General features: G+C 40.1%; 1 protein-coding gene across 1 annotated transcript in view; it reads left to right on the forward strand.

The window, feature by feature from the left end:
* The window catches only part of VPS35 (VPS35 retromer complex component), a 27,205-nt gene continuing 2,051 nt past the window's right edge, over positions 1-25,154 (forward strand). The window contains exons 1-16 of the mRNA XM_032998036.2: positions 1-68; positions 6,794-6,892; positions 8,382-8,478; positions 9,238-9,361; positions 10,831-11,013; positions 11,334-11,547; positions 12,320-12,403; positions 12,868-12,977; positions 15,865-15,961; positions 16,069-16,217; positions 16,733-16,940; positions 17,448-17,603; positions 20,414-20,536; positions 21,481-21,660; positions 22,458-22,697; positions 23,409-23,552. Of these exons, the coding sequence (XP_032853927.2) occupies positions 66-68; positions 6,794-6,892; positions 8,382-8,478; positions 9,238-9,361; positions 10,831-11,013; positions 11,334-11,547; positions 12,320-12,403; positions 12,868-12,977; positions 15,865-15,961; positions 16,069-16,217; positions 16,733-16,940; positions 17,448-17,603; positions 20,414-20,536; positions 21,481-21,660; positions 22,458-22,697; positions 23,409-23,552 (2,211 nt within the window). The 5' untranslated portion in view covers positions 1-65. The remainder of the gene's footprint in view (positions 69-6,793; positions 6,893-8,381; positions 8,479-9,237; positions 9,362-10,830; positions 11,014-11,333; positions 11,548-12,319; positions 12,404-12,867; positions 12,978-15,864; positions 15,962-16,068; positions 16,218-16,732; positions 16,941-17,447; positions 17,604-20,413; positions 20,537-21,480; positions 21,661-22,457; positions 22,698-23,408; positions 23,553-25,154) is intronic.

The following is a 25,154-nucleotide window of genomic DNA, read 5'->3' on the forward strand; positions in this document are numbered from 1 at the left end:
CACATGACGGCGCGCGGCGCTGCGGGGCGTTGCTGGCGGGGGCGGCTTGTGGCGGCGACGCGACCATGGTGAGGGTCCGCGGGCGGTGGGGCCGGGCCGGGCTGCGGCGGGCGGGGCCCTGAGGGTCGGTGCCGGTCCCGGTCCCAGTCCCAGTCCCGTCGCTACCGGGTGGGTGGGAATGGCTGGGAGGGGTCCGGCCCGCGCCCGCTGGTGGCCGAGGGGCAGGCCCTGCCACCCGGGGCCGGCCCGGCCCGGAGACTCCTGCTCGCCGCCCCCGGGAGCGCCTTCAGCGGCTCCGCTCCGCCGGGCGGGCCAGGCCGGGTGGCGGGGCCGGCGGGAGCCGAGTCCGGAGGCCGCCGCCCGGCCCGGGCGGGTGTGAGATGAGGGCTGGGCCCGCTGTGGTCGCGGTAACGGTCCGCGCTGTGGCGAACGCTGCCCGCCGTCAGCCGCTGCGGAGGGTCGGTGCGAGGGCTTTACTGCTTTCCCCCTGGTTTGCTTGGAGGGGCGCGGGGGAAATAGGTGTTTTGATGAGGGAACCACTGCTGCACTTGCAGCCGGAGTTTAAGTGTGTTGTAGTGTGCCGCTCCTGGCACAGACCCGAGGCTGTGCCTTTTCTAGCGCTGGGCATCTATGCTCTTGTTGCCCACAGTGCAGTCTGCTCGTCTGTTCCCCACCTTCCAGAGCTGCTGTTTCAGACTTCCGTAGTGAACCTCCTTCCTCTGCCTGCAGAAAAGGTGTTTTTTTCCCTGGTGGACCCGGCTCGATAGAGCTGTTCTGGAACAAATCTTGGTGTTTATTAGGGAAGCAAACCTGAAGTGTCAGCATGGAAACAGCACTTATTGAGAAATGCTTTCTACTTTTCAATAAAGATAAGGGACAAATTGAGTCATGGTAAAACTGAAAAGTCTACCTATTTAGAGTGTTCTCTGTGGTATTTAATATTTGATAAAATTTAAAGTAGCACTTACTATATCACAGTATATTAATTAGTCTAAATGTGGAGTTTAAAGAGTACTAACAGTATATAGACAGTGAGGCAAAAACTAAATGGATGCTTTATAAAGCACAGATTGCACAGTTCTTAGGCTTTTGTCACCGATTACCTTTTTAAAGTTATGTGTAGGTATGAGTTTAATAAAATATCCTCTAGAGGTGTGGGGGTGGGGAAAACCTGTAATGTTACTTGAATGATTAATGGAAAAATACTTAATTGGGTGATGAGAAATGCTAAATCTTTATAGGTAGAAGTCTCTGTCCCCTACATAAATACTTTGTGGTAGTCAGAAATGATGCAACTTTGCCTGCCACTTCCATGGGAGCTGACCTGAGACTTGTCTGGTCTCATGTCCTCTTTCTAAGAATAGCTGATATCAGGTGATTCAGGAAAAAATGAATTTATAGATGTTAAACATGGGATAATCCCCTCTACCAAATTAGGCTATACTGCCATTTCCTATGGCTGAGCTTTGTTTAAATCTTGAAGCTGAATGTTTAAGTACTTTTAACAAGACTGATTGTAAGAGGGCTCTGGCTGTTCCTGATGATCCCCTGCATGAAAAGTCCAGCCTGTTGATTCTTGTTAATGTCCTGTGGCTTCTTGTGGCAGTAAGTACCAGTTTAAACATGTGAAAAATGTTTTCTTGTCTCTGGTTCATCTTTGAGCTCCTATACTGTGAGGTATAATAGAAGTTCTGGAGTTGCCTTCAGTATTGCAGAATAATACTTGCTATATGGTATAAAATGTTTATGCATTTTTTTGTTTATTCCAAGCAGCTCAATGACTTTTGCAGCAATGCATTGTGTGCACCCAGGCTTCAGCTGTAGTCTGGCAGTAGTCCTGATCTGTTTCTGTAGCTAATCCATCTCCTGTCTTGGGTAGTATTCCTTTCAAATGTCTCAGTGATGACTGGCTGGTAGGTAGTCCTAATAAAATCCAACTAGGAGGAGGCAGAAGAACCTTCTTGGGTAAATCTCATTCACTGTGGTGCTAAATACAAGCACATGAACAAGCAGAAGGAAAAGTCATTTGTGGAATAGGCTGTAAGCGCATCAGTTATCTAAAGAAAAGTACTTAATCATTTGGAGCTTAAATGAAAATGCACTTCAGAATGGAACAGAAGCAAAACCTTCTACTTTGTATTATTTATACTCTGCATCCAGCTTAAGATACCCATATTGCCAGAATACAAGCTATTTGGTAGGCTACTCAATTTTGCCTTGAGTTCTGCTGTATTTCAATACTGTTTAATTGTTTCTCATGATACTGCAAGTTACCAGATTAAATGGAATGAGCATTTTAACTAGTCAACACATTGACCCAAAATAATAACCATCTCCAGAGTGCAGCTAAGTGTCAAGTATGAAACTAAGTATGAATCTTATGAAGTCTTCCCACGGAGCTGAGTGTTAGAAAATAAGTAAATTGTATATGATAGGCGTAATGTTCAGTTTGTATGTTCAAGAATAGTTGCTGTTAGGAGGATTGGCATGGTCCAGAATAATGTTTGTTGCTTTGATAATACACTTTTCTAACTGTTATCTGCAGGAGAACTTGTATTATGCACTCTTATCAGCCAGGCAGTAGACTTCTTCCAAGTTAGTTTAAAAAAATTACTGTTTTCCAAGGCAATTTACGGTTCACTAGCCTTTAGTTAAAAAAACAAAGAAACAAAAAAACCCACACCAAAAGCCAGCTCACCTCACCCCCCTGCCAAATTCAGTTGCTATGTATTGTGACTTCCATAACTTGCATGTGGAAACTTATGACAGGCCTTTCTTCAAAGCTAGAAAAAGGCTATGGTCTCTTGTACAGAAGCTGATAGCACAGCTGAAGGAGGCAGTTCTCTGTCCCCTCTCCACTGCTGACTTGCTTCTTTGTGGCTTCAGAGGATGAAAGGGTAGGGAACAGTAAAGCAGAAAACTGTTCACATCAACTCTTCTTTTTTCTTCAACATTTGCAGCATATCTAATGGGGGTAAGGCTTAGGCATTTTAAAAATATAAATGGCTGCATAATTTCTATAAATTACTTATCTTGTGTTCATGCAGGAGTTTACACCTTATTGCACATGTTGAAGGCAGGACATTCTGTGCCTTGATTACAGAGTACTGCTGCTTTTCTCCAGTGTTGAAGTACCTTCCTCTTCTAAAGCTTATTTTCAAGGTTCTTGTCTGTAGATTGGCATAGAACTCCACAGCACGCTTGCATTTTGTTGGTAACACTTGAAAATACCAGCTTGTGTTATTAGGTTCTTAATCTGAAGTGAAAGATACAGGGCATAAACAGCTTTATTCAACATGGTATCTGACAGAAGAACTGGTTCTCCTAGTTTGGTGTATGCCCTTCTAATTGTTTCTGGGAAGCTTTTGCTGTATGTTCTCTTTACTTCAATTGCTTTTTGCTACAACTTCTTTAAACTTCAGATGTGTGTATCTTGACATGATCTTGTGTATCACTTGATAATAACCATGTTATGCGTGGAAACCTCTTTAGTTCTGAAGCTGAAAGTGGCTTGCTTTATGAAATAGAAAGAAAAGGGTAAGCTGATAAATATTCAGCCTTCAAAAACTGAAAAGTAAGGAAGAGTTGGAATTTGTTCAGTGGTGCTGCTTTTAAGATGTTTTCTCTTCGTGTGGAAGTTAGGTTGCTACCAACACCTTGGGCGGCTTCTGTTGTATGCTGTGACAGTGCTAGGTTATCTCACTACCTGTGCGACTGTAAAATGCTGAGATTGTCTTTGCTTTAAACATGAAGTGCAGTACCCTTGTAGCAAAGACATCTTTGTTTAGACCAATCACCTTCTCAGGCTTCAAATCAGAACAGATATGGATGTAATTTTACTCTTAATCTTGAAGAAGTACAGAAGAAAAAAAGTTCATCTCGTAGTAACATAGAAATGCTTCTGATGATGAATTTAGTCATTCATTTAGCCCAGTCCCAGTTTTTAATACGGTGTGGGACCTTGATGCTCAAATTTAGAGCAGAAATAGAAATACTGTCAATGTGTCTGATGCAGACAGAATTTAATGTGAAGCTGACTCTGGTTCATTATAAATAGGCAATCTAGATCCGACAGAGCAAGGCTCCAAAACTCTGTTACTTCCCTGTTTGTAAACGGCAGTGATTAAAGTCACATAAAAATGTGTATACTTTCAATTAGATATTTCTGAGATAATTGTTGGTATTGTGTAAAACAGTCTCAAACTCGTAGTGGCCATTATGCTTTAACCACTGGTTTTCACACCAAAAGTAAGGAAACTGATACACATGCACTTTGCCAACCACTTCTTGGGACTGTGGCAAATATGTATTTCAGTAAATGCTTTAACTTGGTGCTGATGTCAAAAGACCTTCTTTTCACAGCCCCACTTGCAGCGTTTTATGTGGTTGTAGGGTGAACTAGGTGAATGATAAACTGTTTATCAGCAGGGCTAGTCTGGTTTATTTGATGCTTTACAGCCTAAATAGCTCTCCCAGCACTACATGGCCCTGTGAACAATTAGGGGTGGAAGAGCAGGCCTGGTAGCTGTGTAAGCTTAATGCTCTTTAGGAGAAGGGGCACAAAGAAGTTATGGTTAGTGTTAACACTACTGCACTGTGCCTATCTGTGCTTTAATATAGAGATTTGATGTGGTTAGTGCATATGGCATTCAGCTCAGTAGTGATGTAGCTTCTCTAAAGCACCAGTATGTGTTCAGGGGACTGTAGAGTGACAAATGCTCTGGCATAGATGTAATTCAGCAAGTCTGTTAGATGATGTTTTGGTATTGGTTGTTGGACACTAGTCCCAGCACTGTCACTTTCTGTTCCTTGAAAGTCTGATCTGTCATGGAATAAATACAATTTAGCAATTAGAGCAAAGTTCTGCTGGCAGAACATACTTGCTTCACAGTTGGAGGTTTTCTGAGAGTTTGTAGGTATTGAATTGCCTGGGAAATAGGGTCATTTAACCATGGATACCACTTTTGCCTTATGCTTAAATAGTTTTTTTTTTTTTGAAGACCTGCACTTCATGTGATTAATTAGAGTGCTTTGTAAGAGGTGCAATCATTCTAATTAGCATAGGCATTTTTTCTGTTGAATAAATAGACTAGTTAATTAGTTATTGTGCATGGTTTGAATATTACTGACACATTGAGTCATAGAAGTGTTGGTTAGAAGGAACTTGTATCTCGTATAACCTTCTGCTTGAAGTGGGATTATCACCAATGTTAGATTAGATCAGCCTTGGTTTTGTCTAGTTGCAGGATTGAAAACCTTCCAGGGCAGAGTTTCACCACCTATTTGTGCATGATCAAGGCAAAACCAGTATGGCATGGCAGTGTCTGTTTTCTGTATGTGGAAAAGGATAGTGAGGAGAACAAGGGAGAGATACTGTCTGTGCCTCATATTAGGGAGATTGCAGAACAAGAACCCAATTAAATATGGCAGAAAACAGGGGTGTGCCAAAGCTGCAGTGATCTAAAACCATTAAATTGATGTTAAGCTAAAATGTCACTATTTTAATTGACCTCAATTTTAGCCTGAGTCCTCAAAACATACTTGTGGGGACTCCAAGCATGAGGTGCATGGGAGGAGTTGGTACGGAAGATACTCTTTTTTAAGAATGTTAAGATGATGTAAATCATGGCTTGCTAGCTTGTTACTAAGACTTAGTTAAAAAGAGACCAGGAACCTTCTGAACACAGTGGATGAGGCGAACAAGTATAAATAGTTGAGAATTTACTGAAGCTGCGGGCTCACGGAACTTGCTGTACAATTCACTGTATGTAGTATTTGTCAAAACTAGAGAAGATGTAATTGAGATACTACATCAATGCTTTTATCTCAGTCAATATTTCAGAGAGGCCATGTGAAAAAAAAATGCTAGGCTGGGAGGCTCTAATGAGATATTGAAGACTGGACCTAAACAATAGGTGTAGGTGTTAGGAGGAAGGCTGGCCGCAGGTGTGGAGAGCATTAGGGGTTCTGATCTAAGTAAATTTGGACACCTTAGAGGATAATTTAAAGATGCTCATAGAAACTGATGTCATCCATCTGGTAGAGAGCAGGGAGCAGCTGCAGTAGGAAAAGGCCTACTACAGCTGGTTGTGGTGGGAATCTAAGGCTGTAAGCAATGGATTTAATATTATAAGAAAATGCACTATGATTGTTAGAAAGGCAAAAGATGTTGAAAGCCTGGAATGTGCCTCTTTGAGGAGAAGGGTCACTGGGACAAGTAGGGGACATAGGAAGATTTATCACTTCTCTTCAGTTTTCTATTGCTGTTCGCAAGTTGCTTCTACCTTTCAGAAAGCACTGACTGTACTTTATCCTTTGCTTATCTGAAACTTGTCCTTAATAGAGTTGTGTGGCTCAGATAGCAGTTTACTGAGAATTTGTGAGTGTGCAGTCAGGTCATTGCTTTGAAGCTCTGTGAAAAGAACAAACAATGCTTCCTCTCAGCATAGTGATGTCTTTGAATTCCCTTGAAGCTTTTTCTTGCCAGATACTTGCACTGGGTTCTTGACCTCTAAATGTTATAAGGGACCAGCTGATGCTGTTCTGTCCCCATGGCTTTGCACTCCAAGAAGCATTGGTGTTCACAGGCTGCCCATAACCTGTCTCCTCCCTGCCCTCAGGTTTTTGCAGAGTATTGGGATCTTTGTCCCTTACATGTCATGCAGTAGTCTCTGACAGCTCGAGTGGTTACACTGCAATGTCACCTGCACTGTGTTCTAAACTATGGGAACTCAGTTTGAATGAAGTCATAAACAGCTTCATAAAAATAGAGTTCTGTTTTTTTTCCTTCCAGCCAACAACACAGCAATCTCCTCAGGATGAACAGGAAAAACTCCTGGATGAAGCCATTCAGGCTGTGAAGGTGCAGTCTTTTCAGATGAAGAGATGCTTGGTAAGAATGTGGCTTTAAAATGCAATGAAGCTTCTTGTCTGCTAGGAGTAAACCAGTAAATCAATACTAATCCCTAGTGCTGTGAGGAAAATTAACCCTTTGTGCATCTTTCTGGCACAGGCTTTGCAAATAAATGAGACAGCTACTCAATGAGAGTGAGCCTTGAGTATTCTTTGAATGTGTCTTCCTGATTTTGCTCCAGTATTTGACAAGATAAATTATAAAGATGCGCCTTTAATTTATGTGCTTGCATTTAAGTAAACCTAAACAAAACTGAGAATAAACCTGCCATTTAACATCAGAAGGTTATTGCTCAAATTAATTTTATATGGAACTGTGTGATGAGAAACTATTCTTGTTTATGTTCAACATACTGTTGTTTTTTCCATGTAGTTTCTTCTTGGCAGCGACCACAGATCGTGAGGCTAGTATTTAATTACCTGTTGCATAGGATAAATTTTGTAGTGATTAATTGTAGCTAGATGCGTGAATTCTTTTGTGACTGGAAAACACCATTGGCTAGGTTTGTGCTGAGACCTTTATCTTCAAACTGTAGCCAATGCAGGCAGATGATGCCATCACGCATAGCTTTCTTGGGTTTGAGAAGCCTATTTTCATTTGGAGCAACTGCTTAAAGTTGCAATGAAAACTTAAGTATTGCCATATGTTTTCACGTGGTTAGCCAGGCTAACTTTGCAGCCAAATGACAGTAAGAAGAAAGGTAATGCCTCTTCCAGTTTTGTAGTCTGTGGAATGCTTTTGGAATCTTTGAAGTAGCTGCAGCTGAGCTTTTCACTGCTATCTTGTGACTGAGTGACAATATACTAAGTGGATCACACTATCAGTTCCTTCTGTTCTCCCCCAAAACTTAATGCTGCTGCGTATGATGGGTTGAACAAGTATGTATATGTGGTAGTTTAGAAGCTTCTCTTGTATCCTGTGATGCCAAGTGGTTATATGTATCATAAGTGTAAGTTATGCAGCCTAATCATCTGTGACTTTCAGTTAAGGTGTTGTTCCTGGGTGAGAAGTAGTGGAAGAGGAATCTAATTCTAAGAGTGGTCTGCTGGCAGTGCCTGTCCTCTGTCTGCTAGAGGTTTCTTCATGAGATCTGATCAAAACAGAATAGATTGGGAGGGGGAACGTCTGTTCTGTTTTGCTTGCTGGATAGAATGTGAGTGGTGGGTGATGATTTATGTATAAGCAAAATTTTATTGTAGTTCTTTGTACCATTAGTATTACACTTTATCACTGTAGCTCTGTCTTCAGATAAGTCTTCTTACCACCTTCAGGTATAATGTTTCACTTAAGATGGGCAATGTAGTACAAGATAGATATTAAATCACTTAATTTAATTAGCATTATCACTCTCCTGATGTTTACTTAGTCTCTGCATGCTTTTTAAAAAATCTAAAAGTGTAGCTTTCTAAAAGACTGCAATTGCCTAGCATTATTTCTTACAGACCATTCTCTATTTCTGCCCCTAAAGGACAAAAACAAGCTTATGGATGCTCTGAAACATGCTTCCAACATGCTTGGTGAGCTGCGGACTTCAATGTTATCTCCAAAGAGCTATTATGAGCTCTGTATCCTTTGAAGAGAAAATGAATAATTGAAATGCTGAACTTGGAATTAAATGTTCATCTGCTTTTTTTGGTACAATGTCATCTTGTCGGTGTCAGATATTTACTGGCACTGTTCTCAGTATTTAGTTATCTGGGTATATTGCAGGAGAATATACGCTTATTTGCTCACTGTGTAAGTTCATCTTTTACCCTTGGTATAAAGCAGGTCTTTAATGTCTTTAATATCTTCCTTTCGGTGGTTTCAGGAGTCTACTTCTATAAAATTATCGGCTCTGAAACAACTCTGCTTGCAGTATGCTACCCCAAAATCTGTAAATCCAACATACTTTTTACCCTTTGTTATTATCTTAGCTGCTAACCATAAGGCAGGGCCTATTGTGCATACTGTGGTATCTGAAGAAGGGGAACCTTTTCATGAGACTTTGGAATAGAATGTGAATATATTCAAATACTACTTTCTTCACGCATGGATGATATTCTTCTGTGACATAGTATGCCTTTACTCTGTTCAATCGCATTCATTTGCTCACTGTTTTTACTTTTTTCACCTTTTCTAATATGCTAAAATTGACAAAGGCTTGAAGTTAATTTTGCACATTTATCTCAATGATTATCATTTCAGAAGTGCTACCTCCTTGGGCATGATTGTATTTCTTTTCTCCTTGGTATGAATGACCTTTTACTATGATATGAATGAGATTTTACTATGTAAATCTGCTGTAGACATTCTGTCTTAAAATCCTTAACTATGAGAAAAAGACATGGCAATTTCTGATGAGCTACACTACTTGGAAGTCTACCTGACAGATGAGTTTGCCAAAGGAAGGAAAGTGGCAGACCTTTATGAGCTAGTACAGTATGCTGGGAATATTATTCCAAGACTGTAAGTTTGTGTATGTTAGTGTTTGGGTTTTTTTTTAAAACTGGTCAATAGTGGTCAGACTGTACATTCAGATAATGATTGACCCTGCATTCTTGCTTGACAGCAAGAATTTAGTTTGCAATGGTGAATAGTATTTCTGCATATCTTAAGAGTGTATTGCTATGAGACTTGAGATTTAAGCCAAGAATGCAGCTGCAGATAAGTTCCTCCTGCCAGTGTGTTGGTTTTGTACGTGACCAAGATGGGAGCACTTTGATTTTGGAATAAAGTTGTCTTTTAGCTAAAGAGATGGTCAGTGGAAGATTAACCAAGTACCATGTTCTGATCAGTGAGATTGGCTACACATTTATTAACTTTTTTCCATTATCTATTAATGAACTTGCACCTGAGCATCTAGGTATTAGATCCTCACACACAGTACATGCTTCATAACCATCTGTTTCTTTGGAGAGTAAGAAGTGTGAGGAGGAAGCTGAAAATTTCTGTAATTGAATTCTTAAAATATTTGTGTGTCTGAATATATCTTTTGGGCTATGTGCTAGCATAGATGGTACTGGAAGGCTTGTCATTAAATATATGACCATTGGGGTAGAGTAGGTCTCCCAGATATTCAGATTTAGGACTCAGATTTTTGCTTGGTACAGGAGTTTTTAATTCCTGACCTTATGTTCGTGCCAAGAAGAAGCTTTGAAGATACCAGGATGTATCCTTATGGTATTTCTGGAGTTTGGCTAATGATTACCACAATGCCTTTATCCATCTGCATAATGATTTGAGCTGTCTTTCTGCCTGTTTGATGTAGACTCTAGTTCTCCCTGACAAACACCTCTGGTGTTTTCATGGAGGTTCTGTTCACATCCATGCATGAGGCAGAGAAGTGTGCAGAGCGAGTTGAGGCCTCTAAACCGAATATGTGAAGATTCTGAGCATTGTATGCTTTTTCCCTTAAGCTGAAGGGGAGTCCAAGTATACTGGAGCACCAGTCCTTTGCACCTTGTATGTTCCTTCTACCAGTTGCTTAATATAGAGGTGCTGAAGGAATGAGTACAGGCCTGGGGATTTCCAAAGAGTTTAACTCCTATCCTGCTAGACTACAGTATGAAAGAGACTTAACTGTTTCACCATGATGGAATACTTATCTATATGTGCCAGGGCTGTTTTCCATCTTAGTGGTGTGCTGGAAGTATAGACAAACTAGTCTGAGAGCATTCAGAACTTCATGCATGCAAAGCATTTGGCCATTCAATGTATAAAACACTGGTATGAGATGAAGTGGATGTTCTGACTTACTGTGCTCTGTAGCAGAGAATAGGAGTTCAAAGCTGACCATCCAAAATTATGGGACCTAGATGATATTTTGTTGCTCTCTGTGCTTTGGTAATACTGTCAGGGTGAAGGAAAGAAACTGTTGCCTTGAAGTGTGATATTGTTACCTTACGATTTATTGTTTGATTCTGTGCCTTTTGCAGGTATCTCCTGATAACAGTAGGTGTTGTCTATGTCAAGTCATTTCCACAGTCCAGGAAAGATATTTTGAAAGACCTGGTGGAGATGTGCCGTGGAGTACAGCATCCTCTTAGAGGTCTCTTTCTTAGAAACTATCTCCTGCAGTGTACCAGGAATATCTTACCAGATGAAGGCGAGCAAGCAGAGTAAGAAAGATGGGCTGTAACTTGTAAAACTATTGGTTTTAACAGACCATATTTAAATTTTTTGTATGACTTTCTTCATGTTTGAGAGAAGTAGATATGTTAGAACTCTATAGATTTGTCAGTTGTTTTGTTGTTAAGAATTCCCTTCGAGAACTAAGATTTCTCACGAGTGAGGATATGGACCTCTCTTACGAACTCAGATACCCCACTACATACATCCCCACCTTCCTACCTTCATAAAAATTAAATGTTCTTCAATGGATGGAAGGTTGAATACCTCTGACAAGCTTTTCCTGTTCCTAACCTTTTCTCAATTGCAGTGAAGAAACCACTGGAGACATCAGTGATTCGATGGATTTTGTGCTGCTGAACTTTGCCGAGATGAACAAACTTTGGGTGCGAATGCAACACCAGGGCCATAGTCGGGACAGAGAGAAAAGGGAACGAGAAAGGCAGGAACTGAGAATCCTAGTAGGAACAAACCTGGTTCGCCTCAGTCAGTTGGAAGGTGTTAATGTGGAACGATATAAGCAGGTGGGATGTTCATCCATCCTTTCTGACTTCTGTTATTTTTTCCAAATGAAACCATTTTGGACTTTCAGATGAGCAGTTAGGAGTGTTACAGCTACGCTAGAAGTTCAGTAATCCTGGTGCTTCTGGAACTATTCACATGAGGAAAAGTTCTGAATGCTAATGAAGTTGTATAATGTGTTATGAGGCTAAGGATGTGACTCCTGCATTTTTCCTATAAGCTTGTCCGTGATGTTGACAAGAAATTTTGAAACTTTCCTTCCAGATACTCATTGTACTTAAACCAACTCTTTAGTCTATAAAGGATGTGTGCATATACAGCATTCTGTGATAGACTTTACAAGTTAAATGAATCTGTGCTTCCTAAAGCATTCAAGAGAACTGTTATTGCATAAAATGATAGTCAAGCAAATATATTATTTAGAACTCTTTCCCTTGTAAGTTCTACCATGTAGCTGCTGAAAATGATTGAGCTGTACTGCTGAGACCCTGTGTAGTGGTATATGCCAGCAAAGCTGGTAGCACTCATTAAATCATAGCGTTTAGATTGTATGATATACAAAAGAGACAGATGTCCAAGACCAGTAGATTTTATTTTTTTATCTCTGAAGGATGGAACTGCTGAAAACTGGGACTTTTTATCAGAAAGTCTTTACATAAGGAATAAGCCAAGGAATGTTAGAAATACTGTTCTGCTTTAATTAAATGCATATGTGTGAGTATAAAATTGGAAAGTAATTGTAAAATCACTGTAAGACTTTTTTTCCTATTCCAGATTGTTCTGCCTGGAATATTGGAGCAAGTTGTAAACTGTAGAGATGCTTTAGCTCAGGAGTACCTCATGGAGTGCATCATACAGGTGAGCTGCTTAAATTCAATTGCAGTGATGGGATACAGGGACACTTACCCCTATCCTTTTAGACAGGTTCAGGCTACTTTTGCCTCTTCCTCATGAACTGGAGAACTTCATCACTGGGACTCTTACATAGTGGCTTGTCCCATATTTTTTACCGGATGGGCAGAGTGGAGATGAACCTGTTTTGTGCTCCTTCTGTTGCAGAAGCTTTTAAGCATCTGAGCAGCAGTGCCTGCAGTATGAATTGTAATAGATAGCTGGGCCCTCATCTTACTCATTTGTCTTGCATTTCTTGCTTCACACATTTACCCAGTCAAGGTCAGCTTGGGGAACCCTAAAGCATTTGTGGGCTAGGCCCTATTTACTATGTGGCTGTCTGCTTTGGAATTACTTTGTTGCATTTTACTGCTGTGTAACAATGGGCAAATTCAGTTTATAACTTGATGACTATTGATCTAAAACTTCAGGTTTTCCCAGATGAATTTCACCTCCAAACCCTGAACCCATTTCTCAGAGCCTGTGCTGAGCTACACCAAAATGTGAATGTGAAAAATATAATTATTGCTTTAATTGACAGGTGAGTGACCAAGGGGGTGGAAATTGGCTCAAAGTTAAGTTTGTGTTGGGCACAAGCAGATGATAGTTCTTCGAGTATTTGAAAGCTTTCAATTTTTGATAGCACTTAACTTCACTGTTTCCATGTGTTTCTATCAGCTGTAATTAAGTCTGTGAAGACTATTATTTCTATTGTTTCTGCTCTCTGGGCTCTGCTTTTACAACTTCCAATGAAACCTGCTTTAAGGACTGAATAAAGCTTGTACACAGATTAAGTCAGGAGATAACCTGTTTAGTATCCACCAATTTCATGTTTCTAAACTGAAGGGGCAGCAGTTTTCTGCTTTGTCAGCCATATTGGTCATAGGTACCTCTTGAAAGCTTAAAGATCCTAATGGCTAAATCATATATCAAGGGTACTTGATCTTGCATTTTTGATCAGAGAATGTAATATATGCCTCTTCAGAAAAGAGCTAATAGGAAATGGAACTAACTTTTTAATTCGTAGTTTACCACTAGCTTCCTGCTTCTCCCAAAAGTGTGTTTTTCCTGTGGACGTAGTGCTAAAACCTGCTTGCACTGAATTCAAATATGGGGGAGGAGTCAGATCTGAAGTTTGGATGTGTATCTGGAAAGGAAACAAAACAGGTTATCAGTGAGTACCTGTACTTTCTTACTGCAGAAAGGAATTGCACTTACATGGCTCTTTGAAGCATCAGAAGAGCCTTGTCCTTGCATTTGCACACAAACATATGTACCAATATATGGACTTCAGTTACTGTAGGGATCTTGAGTCCCAATGGCATCCAGCAATGAGTAACACCGTTGTGGCTTTCTTTATCTTCTCTAATGTCTGAAGATGGAGCATGTATATTAAGCATAACTGGTATAACTTAGGACCTTGAATTTTTTACTGAACAAATCTGTAGTTTGTTTTCTCCAGGTTATATCATATCTACTTGTTCAGGACTTCAGTATGACTAGAGTATCTTTCAGTATTTGTTCATTTTGCAGAGAGGCATTTCTGCTTTCATCCAGAGATGTTCATAAAGTTTCCTACACTTTTCTGCCATGGGTGAGATTTTTCATAATTTTGTTAACCTTCAAAACAAAAACCCACAAAATCCCAAGAAGCATTGACTGTAACTTATGAGACTGTCTTGAGACTACTTTAAGCAGAGGTTGCAGGATCTTTTGCTAGGTTCTTACATTAGTGTGTAGCAATGTAATTCTTGCAAGAAGGCTTTCCTTACGTAGCTTTTGCTGTTATGTCTACTTAGAGGACTTAAACAGCTTTGGTTTCACCTCCACAGTAAGTTTTCTATTCTTACTGTTACAAACAACAGTAAGCAACTGACTAGCAGTGAACCTGCTGTCCTCCTAGATTTGCTACTGTGTTTTTTTTGGCCACTAATAGTGTCTTCCAGAGCTTTCTCATTTGGCTGTAGGACAAGGGTAGAAAGGTGGTAGTGTGAAGATTATAGTCTTTGTACTATGACAACTGTAACGTTACTACAAGTTTTGGAGGATGTGAGTGGATCTGGAATCTATGCCTGTCGGGAAGTTGTTGCTCTTGTGTTTGGATTGGAGTTGTTAGGAGCAATTGTTATGTGTTTCAGTACTGTGTAGTTAAGATGTGAATCTGCCCCATACAGATCGTGTCTGTTGGCATAGGGTAATTGAAACTGAACATCAGTGAATATTGAGAAAGCTTGTGAAGCTTTAGTCCCTAATCCCATGGGGCTTTCCTGTTAAAGGAATCTTTCTGTAAATAGTCTTGCTGCTTTGGGGTCCTTCCTGATTTACTAAATCATTCATAACTTTTAATTATGCTGCCATCTGCCTGCAACTTCATCATACTTTGTAGCATTCTGGCCTTTATCCTCTCAGCTGTTGCCAAGAAAAGCTGCTTGTCTCTGAGAAAAGGCAGTGATTGTTCCTGGCTTTAGAAAGTCTGCTTGTTACCATCTAATGAAATATAAGAGTAATTCAATGTGTCTTTTTCATGGCAGCATTTTGATATCTCAACCTTTTCTTACCTGCCTGTTTCAGACCTGAAGTTCATTCAGAATCAAAGTTTAGAGACCCTGTAAGAAATAACTTCAAAAATTTTAATTGTGTGCTTTTTCCTAAATATTATTGTGGGTCTTTCTGTAATTTAGAATAGAATAATCTCTTAGCGATTAGAAAGCAAAAATAGCAATGCTGAGCTTTTTAAGCTTCAGCTTTGGTAAGGTATTAGCCTTACTCCAGTGATTCTTGGTATCTTGTATCTTATTTCTGCAGAAATGGTAGTTGGCAGGACTTTCTCCTGTAACAGATAGAGATGGCTCTACAATATCTTTGGATGCTTGCTGGATAATAGTGTCTTGCTTTGTTCCCCCCCCCCCCCCCAAAGTATTCTTCTCCACTTTAAATTTACTTTATATTTTGCTCTTTACAAACAGTGGAAGTCCCAAACACATTGGTCTGCCTTTATAGACAAAGCACAGTTAAGTCAACATATTTCTTGTGTTTTACCGTGGGAGACTGTGGTGAATGCTACTAAATGTCTAACCAGTCATGTCACTGAATGGGCGCAGGATATTTTCTCTTCCACCAGCCTACTCTATACCTTTTTCTCTGCTGGAAAGAACAGAACACTTGCTGAAAAACATGGATTATGAAACGTCCTTCTTGCTCTTTCTTCATCTTGCCATCTCTGTCAGCACTCTTGTCCAGGACTGATATTTACCAGGCTCGGTTACTCTTAAAGATTCTGACTTCTGTGTATTAACTTCTTGCTTGTAATAGAGCTTATAAATATATCCAAAGGACTTGATTTTTTTCTGCCAGTATCTCTTTCTGGCCTGTATCTGAAGCGTGGAAGAATTATGCTGACCAAGCTGCTTTCGTTTGTCTGTTACTAGGTTAGCTTTATTTGCACATCGTGAAGATGGACCTGGTATCCCAGCAGATATCAAACTGTTTGACATCTTCTCACAGCAGGTTGCTACTGTTATACAGGTATGCTGGGTATTCTTGCATGCAGTTTGTTTTTTTTTTTTTTTTTTTTTTTTTTTTTTGCAAAGTTATGTGCTTTTGTATCAACTAAGTGCTGTTTTAAATTTTAGTCTCGCCAGGACATGCCCTCAGAAGATGTGGTATCTTTGCAAGTTTCTCTCATTAACTTGGCTATGAAATGCTACCCGGACCGTGTTGACTATGTTGATAAGGTGTTGGAGACAACCGTGGAAATATTCAATAAACTTAATCTGGAACAGTAAGTAAATGTCTCTTCTATTCTTTCTTGAGTGGCAATTAATATTCTAAAATCTCGACTTCACCACATTTGGTGAGATAGCAGAGACATGCTTTGGGTGTGTAAGATTACTGCTTTTGGGCCAAGGTAGAGGGTCATGATAAACTATTGACTAACCAGGACTTGCTCACCTGTGCGTAAATCCTACTGCACAGCTGTACAGCTACACAATGTGTATCCCAAGTTGGGTGTAGTCACTATCTATTCATCCCTTACAACACATGTGTTTTCTCCTCTTGTGGAATTCGCAGCCACAGTCTCTGCTTCTGCTAATAGCAACTTAAAATGTGCAGTTTCCCCTGTATATCTTAAAGAGCAAGATATGACTTGTTTTGATATTTTATTTCCTTTCTCCCTAGCAGCAAGTTGCTTAGATGTTGTGGTATACATCAGAATTGGTATTGAGGCAGACTTTAAATCTGTCTACATGTGTGAACTATTGATTAATTGTGTTTTTTGCATATATTTTCTTTTAGTATTGCAACAAGCAGTGCTGTTTCAAAGGAGCTGACTAGACTTTTGAAAATCCCCGTTGATACTTACAACAATATCCTGACAGTTCTGAAACTAAAACATTTTCACCCACTCTTTGAGTATTTTGATTACGAGTCCAGGAAGAGCATGAGTTGTTACGTGCTTAGCAATGTATTGGATTATAACACAGAAATTGTGTCCCAAGAACAGGTATGACATAAGTTAACTTGAGTTTCTAGGTATTTAAACCAGTGTTCAAAGACTTGAAAACACATATGAAGTGACTTCATGCAGGGCATACTTTATTTCCTGCCTTTATGTTCCTGCATGGCCCTGCCTCCAATCTCAGTAGCACAGGCTTTATCCCAGTTAATAATTCTTCCACCCATATTCATAAGTATCTTGTCTTTGCACATCTTACCTAACCTCATCCTAGAGACAACTTCTGTTATGTTTGAACAAAGACCCTGAATCCCCTATAAACTAGGCCTGTTGCCTAAAGAAGGCTGGATAGTACTTTTGGAATCTGAATTTCTTCCATACTGCTCTGCTGTCCCACTTGTGCTAGGAGGGAGCCTTCTTCAGGGAGTAAGGCAAATATGTCCTAAAGTGTCATCAACTAACAGACTTTCCTAGTGTGTTGTCAGCACTATGGATGGCTGTAAGAATGCTTATAGACTACTCTGGTTTAAACAGGGCTTACGTTGCCTTTAACAGGTTGATGCTATCATGAATTTGGTGTCGACGCTGATCCAGGATCAGCCAGATCAGCCTGCTGAAGATCCTGACCCTGAGGACTTTGCTGATGAGCAGAGTCTTGTGGGAAGATTTATTCATCTTTTGCGTTCAGATGACCCTGACCAACAGTATCTGGTATGGCAACCACTGCTTCTGAATGCTTGTGCTCTCTGAACTGTCAGTTCTTGCATTATTTACTGTACAAGAATTTAGTGTGGCTGGGAGCTGGGCTACTGCTGTTCTGGCAGTACAAACTCAGTAGAAAACATTATGTATGACACCTTTAGTGGTACTATGAAATGTTTTTTATTTGGAAAAAGCAGGAGAGGACTTAAAAGCATTTGTGGATTTAAACTTTTCATCCCATGAGGTATCAGTTTGAATGCAACTGTATTAGTTTGTGGTAACTCAGCAAGTGAAATTTTGGAGCACTGTGCCATTTATGTTTTCTTGATATCAAAATACACAAAAAAGCTCAGAAAATACAGCTAATATGTTTGGCCTCAGGGATTTTAATTAGTGTAAGTATATGGTCATCTTATAGCATGTAGTATACTGCTGCTTAGTTGTTACAAATGTTTTTCCTCTCTGCTTGGTCCATCCTTGATAGAAAATTTGACAGGGCCTTGAAACGTAGCATTATGTTAACCTGTGACAGTTTGAGTTGATCTATTAAAAGTTTGTATCACTGATGTTAACTTGCTATTTCTGGATTTAGTTTATTTGAAGTTTAAATATTCCTATATTGAGAAGTATGTGGGGTGGAGGGATGGGGATATTCTGTGCAAAATCCATTGGAGAAGTTGGCAGAAGGTGTGCTGGTTGGATGCTGTTACAGATTGCAGCAGCTACGGTCAGCTCAAGTCACAGCTCAGGCCTGGGTAGGGACTGCTGTGAAGTTACAGTTAGTGTGTCTGAAAGACAATTGGCTGACTATGTTTCAAAGTTGCAGCAATATCATACTGTATAAACAGTGAGAATAGAACAGAGTAATCCAGTAGAAGTTATGCATAACTTCACTGGCATTCGTTTAGCTTGGGTTTAAAATATTGCTATAAAAATTCCTTGCTTGAAATTGAGATCTTTGCTGCAACTTCTGTAATGTGGAGAAGCATAGCTTTAAGGCCTATATGAGGATTGGAGACAGTTGTGTTTCAGGACCTGTTCTTCACTGACTGCATTAATTCTGAATATGGCTGGAGCAAAGCAGGAAGGTCAACCAGGTCCTCATTCATCTCAAGAACTGTATGGGTTGATTTCAGCTAGAAAGTACCATATTCACATAGGAAAAGCCAAGATAACTACTTTTTTTTTTTCCCAAATAGAGAACAAAGCTTTCCTCAAAGGGATGCTGGTACTAAGGGTTGATGTATTTTTATCCCAAAAGACTTTGCATAGCTAGAGATGTTGAAGCTGTTTTTTCAAAGCTTCTGAACATTAGGCTGTCATTTTTCTCATCTAGCAATGCTTAGCTTTAATCAGATTGACCACCTTTAAATGCCATCTTGGAGCTTGTCACATTATCTTTTGGATAGAATTCTGTAAGCTGCTTTACACCTTTTGGTAAAAATGGTTAATAGCTTCTTGATGAGCATTATAACTGCTTGTATCCAATTTTCCTACATTACAGGAACAGTGGGAAAAAATTCGAGACACTGGGATTTTCACAGCTCTTTCACAGTATCTCACTTGAAATTATGCATTCTGTATGGAAGAGATCTGAAATGCCAATTCAAGCACTTTAGTACATTACAAGCCACAATGGCTAATACAGTATATAATGGGTGATAACAGAATTCTACTCATGTTATTTATGTGAATTCTAGATGTAATCTAAAAATGTATGTAGAGTTGGACACTGAGCTTCATTTCTAGTGCTTTTTTCAAAGTGATAATGGGGCTGCTATGACCAGAAAGCAAGGTAATACTTGTCTGTAGTAACTAGATGTCTTTGTTCTGACACTTAAATTGGCCTTTTTTTTTTTTATTTAACTCTAATTTATAGTAGAAATTTTCTGAAACTTGGTTTCAGAAGCTTGAGTGTAAAAGATGGCATGTCTGAGTTCTGTCCCCCTTGAAATTGAGTCAGGTAACCTGTTGCAAACAGCTAATGTGATGTTTAGCTTGCTTGGAACAGATTGATTAGTTTTTCTTTTGATACCTGGAGTTGGTGTGATTCCTGAGAATTCTGGTTGTGAGAATACATGACTAACTATATCAATAGATAGAAATAATCCCAAAATAAGGGGAAGGGGAGAAGCTAACAGTACAAACAAGTAGAGCACCTTAGTCCCTTTCCACAGGTTTAGAACAAGGGTGATAGAAAAGTGTTACATTCATGCTGTGTGTGCAGCTTGTGCTCAAAACAGAGGGACAATAAAAGAAGCTGTCATTAATGAGTATAACAAAAAACTAAAACCAGGGGGAAAATGGCAAAAGTTGCAGGTGTGGCTACCAGAATGTGGCACTATAGTCTTTCTCTTGGAGTTTGAGAAGGCTTATTGATTTGCGTGTTTACGTTCATGAAACTTAGTTTCTTTCTTTCTAACAGGCTACTGTAAGAAAGAACAGTCATTTTTGTAGCTTCCATTGAGTTGAGGACAAAATGTATCAGATGCCATTATTAAATGCAAGCTCAGGCAACTTCCATCTCGCTGCACAATCCAAAATGTATCTGCAGTTAATACAGTACAACAAGTGTTGCCTAACACTTATTAAGCAGCTGCAGGAAATGTCTGGGCAGATACCACATAAGCTACAAAGACTGCACAAATTTAATTCAAGTAAAGCAATTTGTATGTAGTCCCCCCAAAATACTGTAACTTACCTGATGCTAACACCATGTCTTTCTGATATTCTTGTTCTATAGAGTGCAGATTAAGTTACATATGCAAATAACACACCTCTTTCAAGAATTCTCTAAGTTTACAGTGTTTCTGTTTTAGATCCTAAACACTGCCCGAAAACACTTTGGTGCAGGTGGGAACCAACGTATTCGTTTTACACTGCCACCATTGGTTTTTGCTGCATACCAGCTTGCTTTTCGCTACAAAGAGAACTCCAAAGTGGTAAGCTGACCTCTAGGTCACTTGTGTATTACTTGCATCTTTTTGATTTGCTTAAAAATGCATTTTGTCTGGCTACAGTATGCTAAGGCTTGATACAGAATGCTAGAGTTTTTTTCTTAAGGTAGATTTTTACTCAAGCTGTGAATACTTTCTAATTTAAGGAGGTTTTTTTATCAATTTATATTAAATTACCTCAGCACTTGAGGAATGGTGAAGCAGAAATTAGCTAGTGTTTATTCATTAAGGTGACGGATTATGTGTTTTTACATGGAGACCAGAGAACTAGGACACTGCAAATGATGACATGAAACTGATTTAAATCTGGATACTGAAATTCATCAACTTTTACATTTGTAATTACACTGTTTTAATATTTCTAAAAGCAAGTGCTACTTTGTAGGTTGACTTAGACAGTAGTGGCAAAAGTGCACACTAAAATAATCACTGATCTATTTTGGCCCTTTAATGCTTTCTGACTGAGATAGCTAGCTTAAATATGTATTTTTCCTTATTGTGGAGAAATAATTAAAATACTGTTTGTTAAAATACTCCTCAAAACGAATATTTTAAAATTTCCCTTCACTTCTGATTGATGCTCCAGACTGAACAGAATTTTTCTCCACTTTACTGAGTAAAAGCCTAACCAGCTATGTTCTAAGCGTAGTTGTGGTAACTGCAATTGTGTAGACTTCTGAGGAAGGCTTTTATGAGCTGATAGAAAAAATGGGTGTGAATTTTTGTAAATGGAAAAAATAATTTCTGAAGACCCACTGAGGTCAACACAGTACTGCTAGGGCACTCACTACTACTTCAGTAAATAAGTGGCTGGAGAGGCATGCAGAAGACAACAGGCTGGAGCACTTAACAGATCTTAGTACAATTTAGATTCTCTTTTCCTTATAACAACAGTCTTGTTCAAGTTTCGACTTGTTTCACTTCTCTAGGATGACAAATGGGAAAAGAAGTGCCAGAAGATCTTCTCATTTGCTCATCAAACCATTAGTGCTCTGATCAAAGCAGAACTGGCAGAGCTGCCCCTCCGTCTCTTCCTACAAGGAGCGCTGGCTGCAGGAGAGATTGGCTTTGAGAATCATGAAACTGTGGCCTATGAGTTCATGTCCCAGGTGAGTGTCTGACTACAGTCACTGTCCTATGCTGCCTTGAATTTGGCTGAACCATCCAATGTGATTAAAACATCTGAAACGATTGACAGCTAATGTTACTAGATAGAAACTCCTCATCTTCATTCTTGCTTCCCAGGCTCCTGTGGAATTCAGCTCCATTGATACTGATTTAAATACTCAGTCTGACATGTTTTATGTTGCAATACTGCCTCCTACTCATAGTTGATTCACTGGAGGAGTGTAGCTTCTCAACATAAAATGCTGCTGCACTGCTTCTAAGACTGTCTCATTATCTAGCTGGTATTGCTCTGACCACAAGCGCTCTTTGGAAGTTCTCTAGAATTTTCAGTGTTTACAACTGCTATGCCAGGCTTTGCTAATTAAAATCCTTGTGTTGAAACTGATTATAAACAACTCTGTTGTAAAAACACTGTATACAAGTATAAAAAAATGTAAACAAGTATAAAACCAGTTTTGTGTGTTTCAAAGAACCAAAGCTGCTTCAGGGACTATTTCTGCTACTGAAGTTCTGTAGCTGAACAGATGCTTGAAATGAGGAAAAACTCAATCTTTAGATTATATGTAGGATCACATTTGTTTACTATGACTGCTTAAGTAAGAAGAATTTCTTGCAAGACTTATTTCCAGTCTGTGGATTTAACTTGATTTTGACACTTTCAGTGAAAGATCTTTTTTCCTGCCTGAAACTTTTAAATGTGGAACTGGACACTTCCCTGCCATGTCACTAGCGGGTGTGAATTTTTGTGATCAAATGTTTTGCTTTCTCCCCTGACTAGGCCTTCTCTCTGTATGAAGATGAAATCAGTGATTCAAAAGCACAGTTGGCTGCAATCACCTTGATAATTGGGACATTTGAGAGGATGAAGTGCTTCAGTGAGGAGAACCATGAGCCTTTGAGGACTCAGTGTGCACTGGCAGCCTCTAAGCTCCTTAAGAAGCCAGACCAATGCCGGGCTGTGAGCACTTGTGCCCATTTGTTTTGGTCTGGCCGAAATACTGACAGGAATGGAGAGGAGGTAAGAATAAAGCGACAGCAGCATTACACATTCTACCTCGGTAACATAGTTCTGCCTTTCTTCTGAAGGCACTTCTGAAGTAGGTATATCACTTAATGATGTAGATGTAGTTGAAGTGTATTCTAATATAGAAAACTTCTGTATCTCACTGCAGTGTAAGCTGCAGAAATATAGAAGTGGAGAAAACTCAAATTTAAGGGTTCAAGTACCATGCAAGGTTTTGAGTGTCAACTAGTTTAAGATTGGCTGTCAAACTACAGTCTACATTTTGCATGTGTTTATTATGGTAACTGTGTTTGAACATGAACTACTGAACTTCCAAATGAAAGAAACAAGTTGTTGAAGTTAAAGGTAAAAAAAAATTAAGTTGTATGTTCACTGGTTGCCACATAAGCTGTTGTAATTATAAAGAGCAGTGTTTGAAATCTGTTTGTCAACATATGTATTAGTGTACATATTAAGGTTGAGTTAACTGATCTCATAATTGAAGGCTTTCAACAACCACTCGTTATTGCCTGATCTAACAAAACTTAAAATTGGTGGCAGTCAAGCAATGCAAGCTTTCAATGACAGCTCATTCTGCACAGTTTGTGTAGTTTTGTGTTTCTGTAGTAGACCACCAGGAAATGCTATCTGTGCACCAAGAGAAGAGATAAGGGAGCTCCCTAAGGTTCTTCTATTTCTTGCAACTTTTTGGGTTTTGCCTTCTAGCTTCATGGAGGAAAGAGAGTGATGGAATGCCTAAAGAAGGCTCTGAAGATAGCAAATCAGTGCATGGACCCTTCTCTGCAAGTCCAACTTTTCATAGAAATTCTGAATAGATATATCTATTTTTATGAGAAGGAAAATGAGGCGGTGAGTGGAAGTGCATTCTCTCTATTGCATCTTTTTTAAAGAACGTTTCTGTAAGCTCTTCAGTTAGACTTGAACCCCAAATCATGTCTTGTCAGCTTGTTCTGTAGCCTCTCACAAGAGGCACAAGTTCCAGTAATAACCACAGAGTAGTTAATTCTTGATATGCTAGTAAAATTGTGGATAAAACTTCATTCTTACATGGGGGAAAATGACAAACGTTTACAGTTTAGCTATCAACTTAAATACTGAGAGACTTGGATACCTGAAATATTTATTAGATCAAAACTTACTATAACTTAGGTGAGAAAGCAGTAAGATTCTAATGTTAGAGGTACCTAACAATATAATCAGAATGGTTTGGGTTGGAAGGGACCTTAAAGATCACCTAGTCCCAATCCCCCTGCCATGGGCAGGGATGTCTTCTACCAGACCAGGTTGCTCAAAGTCCGGTCCAACCTGGCCTTGAACCCTTCCAGGGAGGGGTGTTGTGGTTTGAGCCTGGTCAGCAGCTAAATGCCATGCAGCTGCTCACCAACCCTCTGCCCACTTGGGAATAGGGAGGGAATTGGAGGGGGCAAAGGGAGACTTTCGGGTTGAGATAAAAACAGTTTAATAAGAGTAATAGAATAATACAATGACAGTATAAATGGGTAATGTACAATACAGTTGCTCATCACCTGCTGATCGACACCCACCTGTTCCCGGCTGGCGATCCCAAACACAAAGATGCAGCAGCAACACTCCCGGAAGTGAGAGAGCACCTTCCCACCCACTCCTTCCTTTATATAGTGAGCATATGGTCACATGACATGGAATATTGGCCAATCCGGGCCCAGCACTCGAGCTGTGCTCCACCTGCCCCCCAAGCGCCCGCACACAGGCAGGGCAGGTGGAGCTGGAGAGGCTCTGGGAATCTCAGTGTGCATCAGCACTCCTCCAGCTACCAAACGAACATGAACTCTGTTCCAGCCTGAACCAGGACAGTGGGCAGCCACAGCTCCTCTGGGCAGCACGTTCCAGTGCCTCACCGCCCTCACAGGAAAGAGTTTATTCCTTATATATAATCTAAATCTACCCACTTTCAGTTTAAAGCCATTACCCCTCGTCCTATCCCTACACTCCCTGATAAAGAGTCCATCCCCATCTTTCATGTAGCCCCCTTTAAGCACTGCAAGGCTGCTATCAGGTCTTCCCAGAGCCTTCTCTTCTCCAGGCTGAACACCCCTAACTCTCAGCCTGGCCTCACAGGGGAGGTGCTCCAGCCCCTGACATCTTTGTGTCCCTCCTCTGGACCCGCTTAAACAGGTTCGTGTCCTTCTGATGTTGGGGGCCCCAGAGCTGGACACAGTACTGCAGGGGGGTCTCACGAGAGCAGAGTAGAGGGGGAGAATCCCCTCCCTCGACCTGCTGCCCACACTGCGCTTAATGCAGCCCAGGACACAGTTGGATTTCTAGGCTGTGAGTGCACATTGCTGGGTCATATTGAGCTTTTCAACAACCAACACTCCCAAGTCCTTCTCTTCAGGGCTGATCTCAATCCGCTCTTTGTTCGGCCTGTATTTGTGCCTGGGATTGCCCTGACCCATGGGCAGGACCTTGCAC

Source organism: Tyto alba, unplaced genomic scaffold, assembly GCF_018691265.1.
Source record: "Tyto alba isolate M040663 unplaced genomic scaffold, T.alba_DEE_v4.0 Super-Scaffold_26, whole genome shotgun sequence".
NCBI lineage: Eukaryota > Metazoa > Chordata > Aves > Strigiformes > Tytonidae > Tyto > Tyto alba.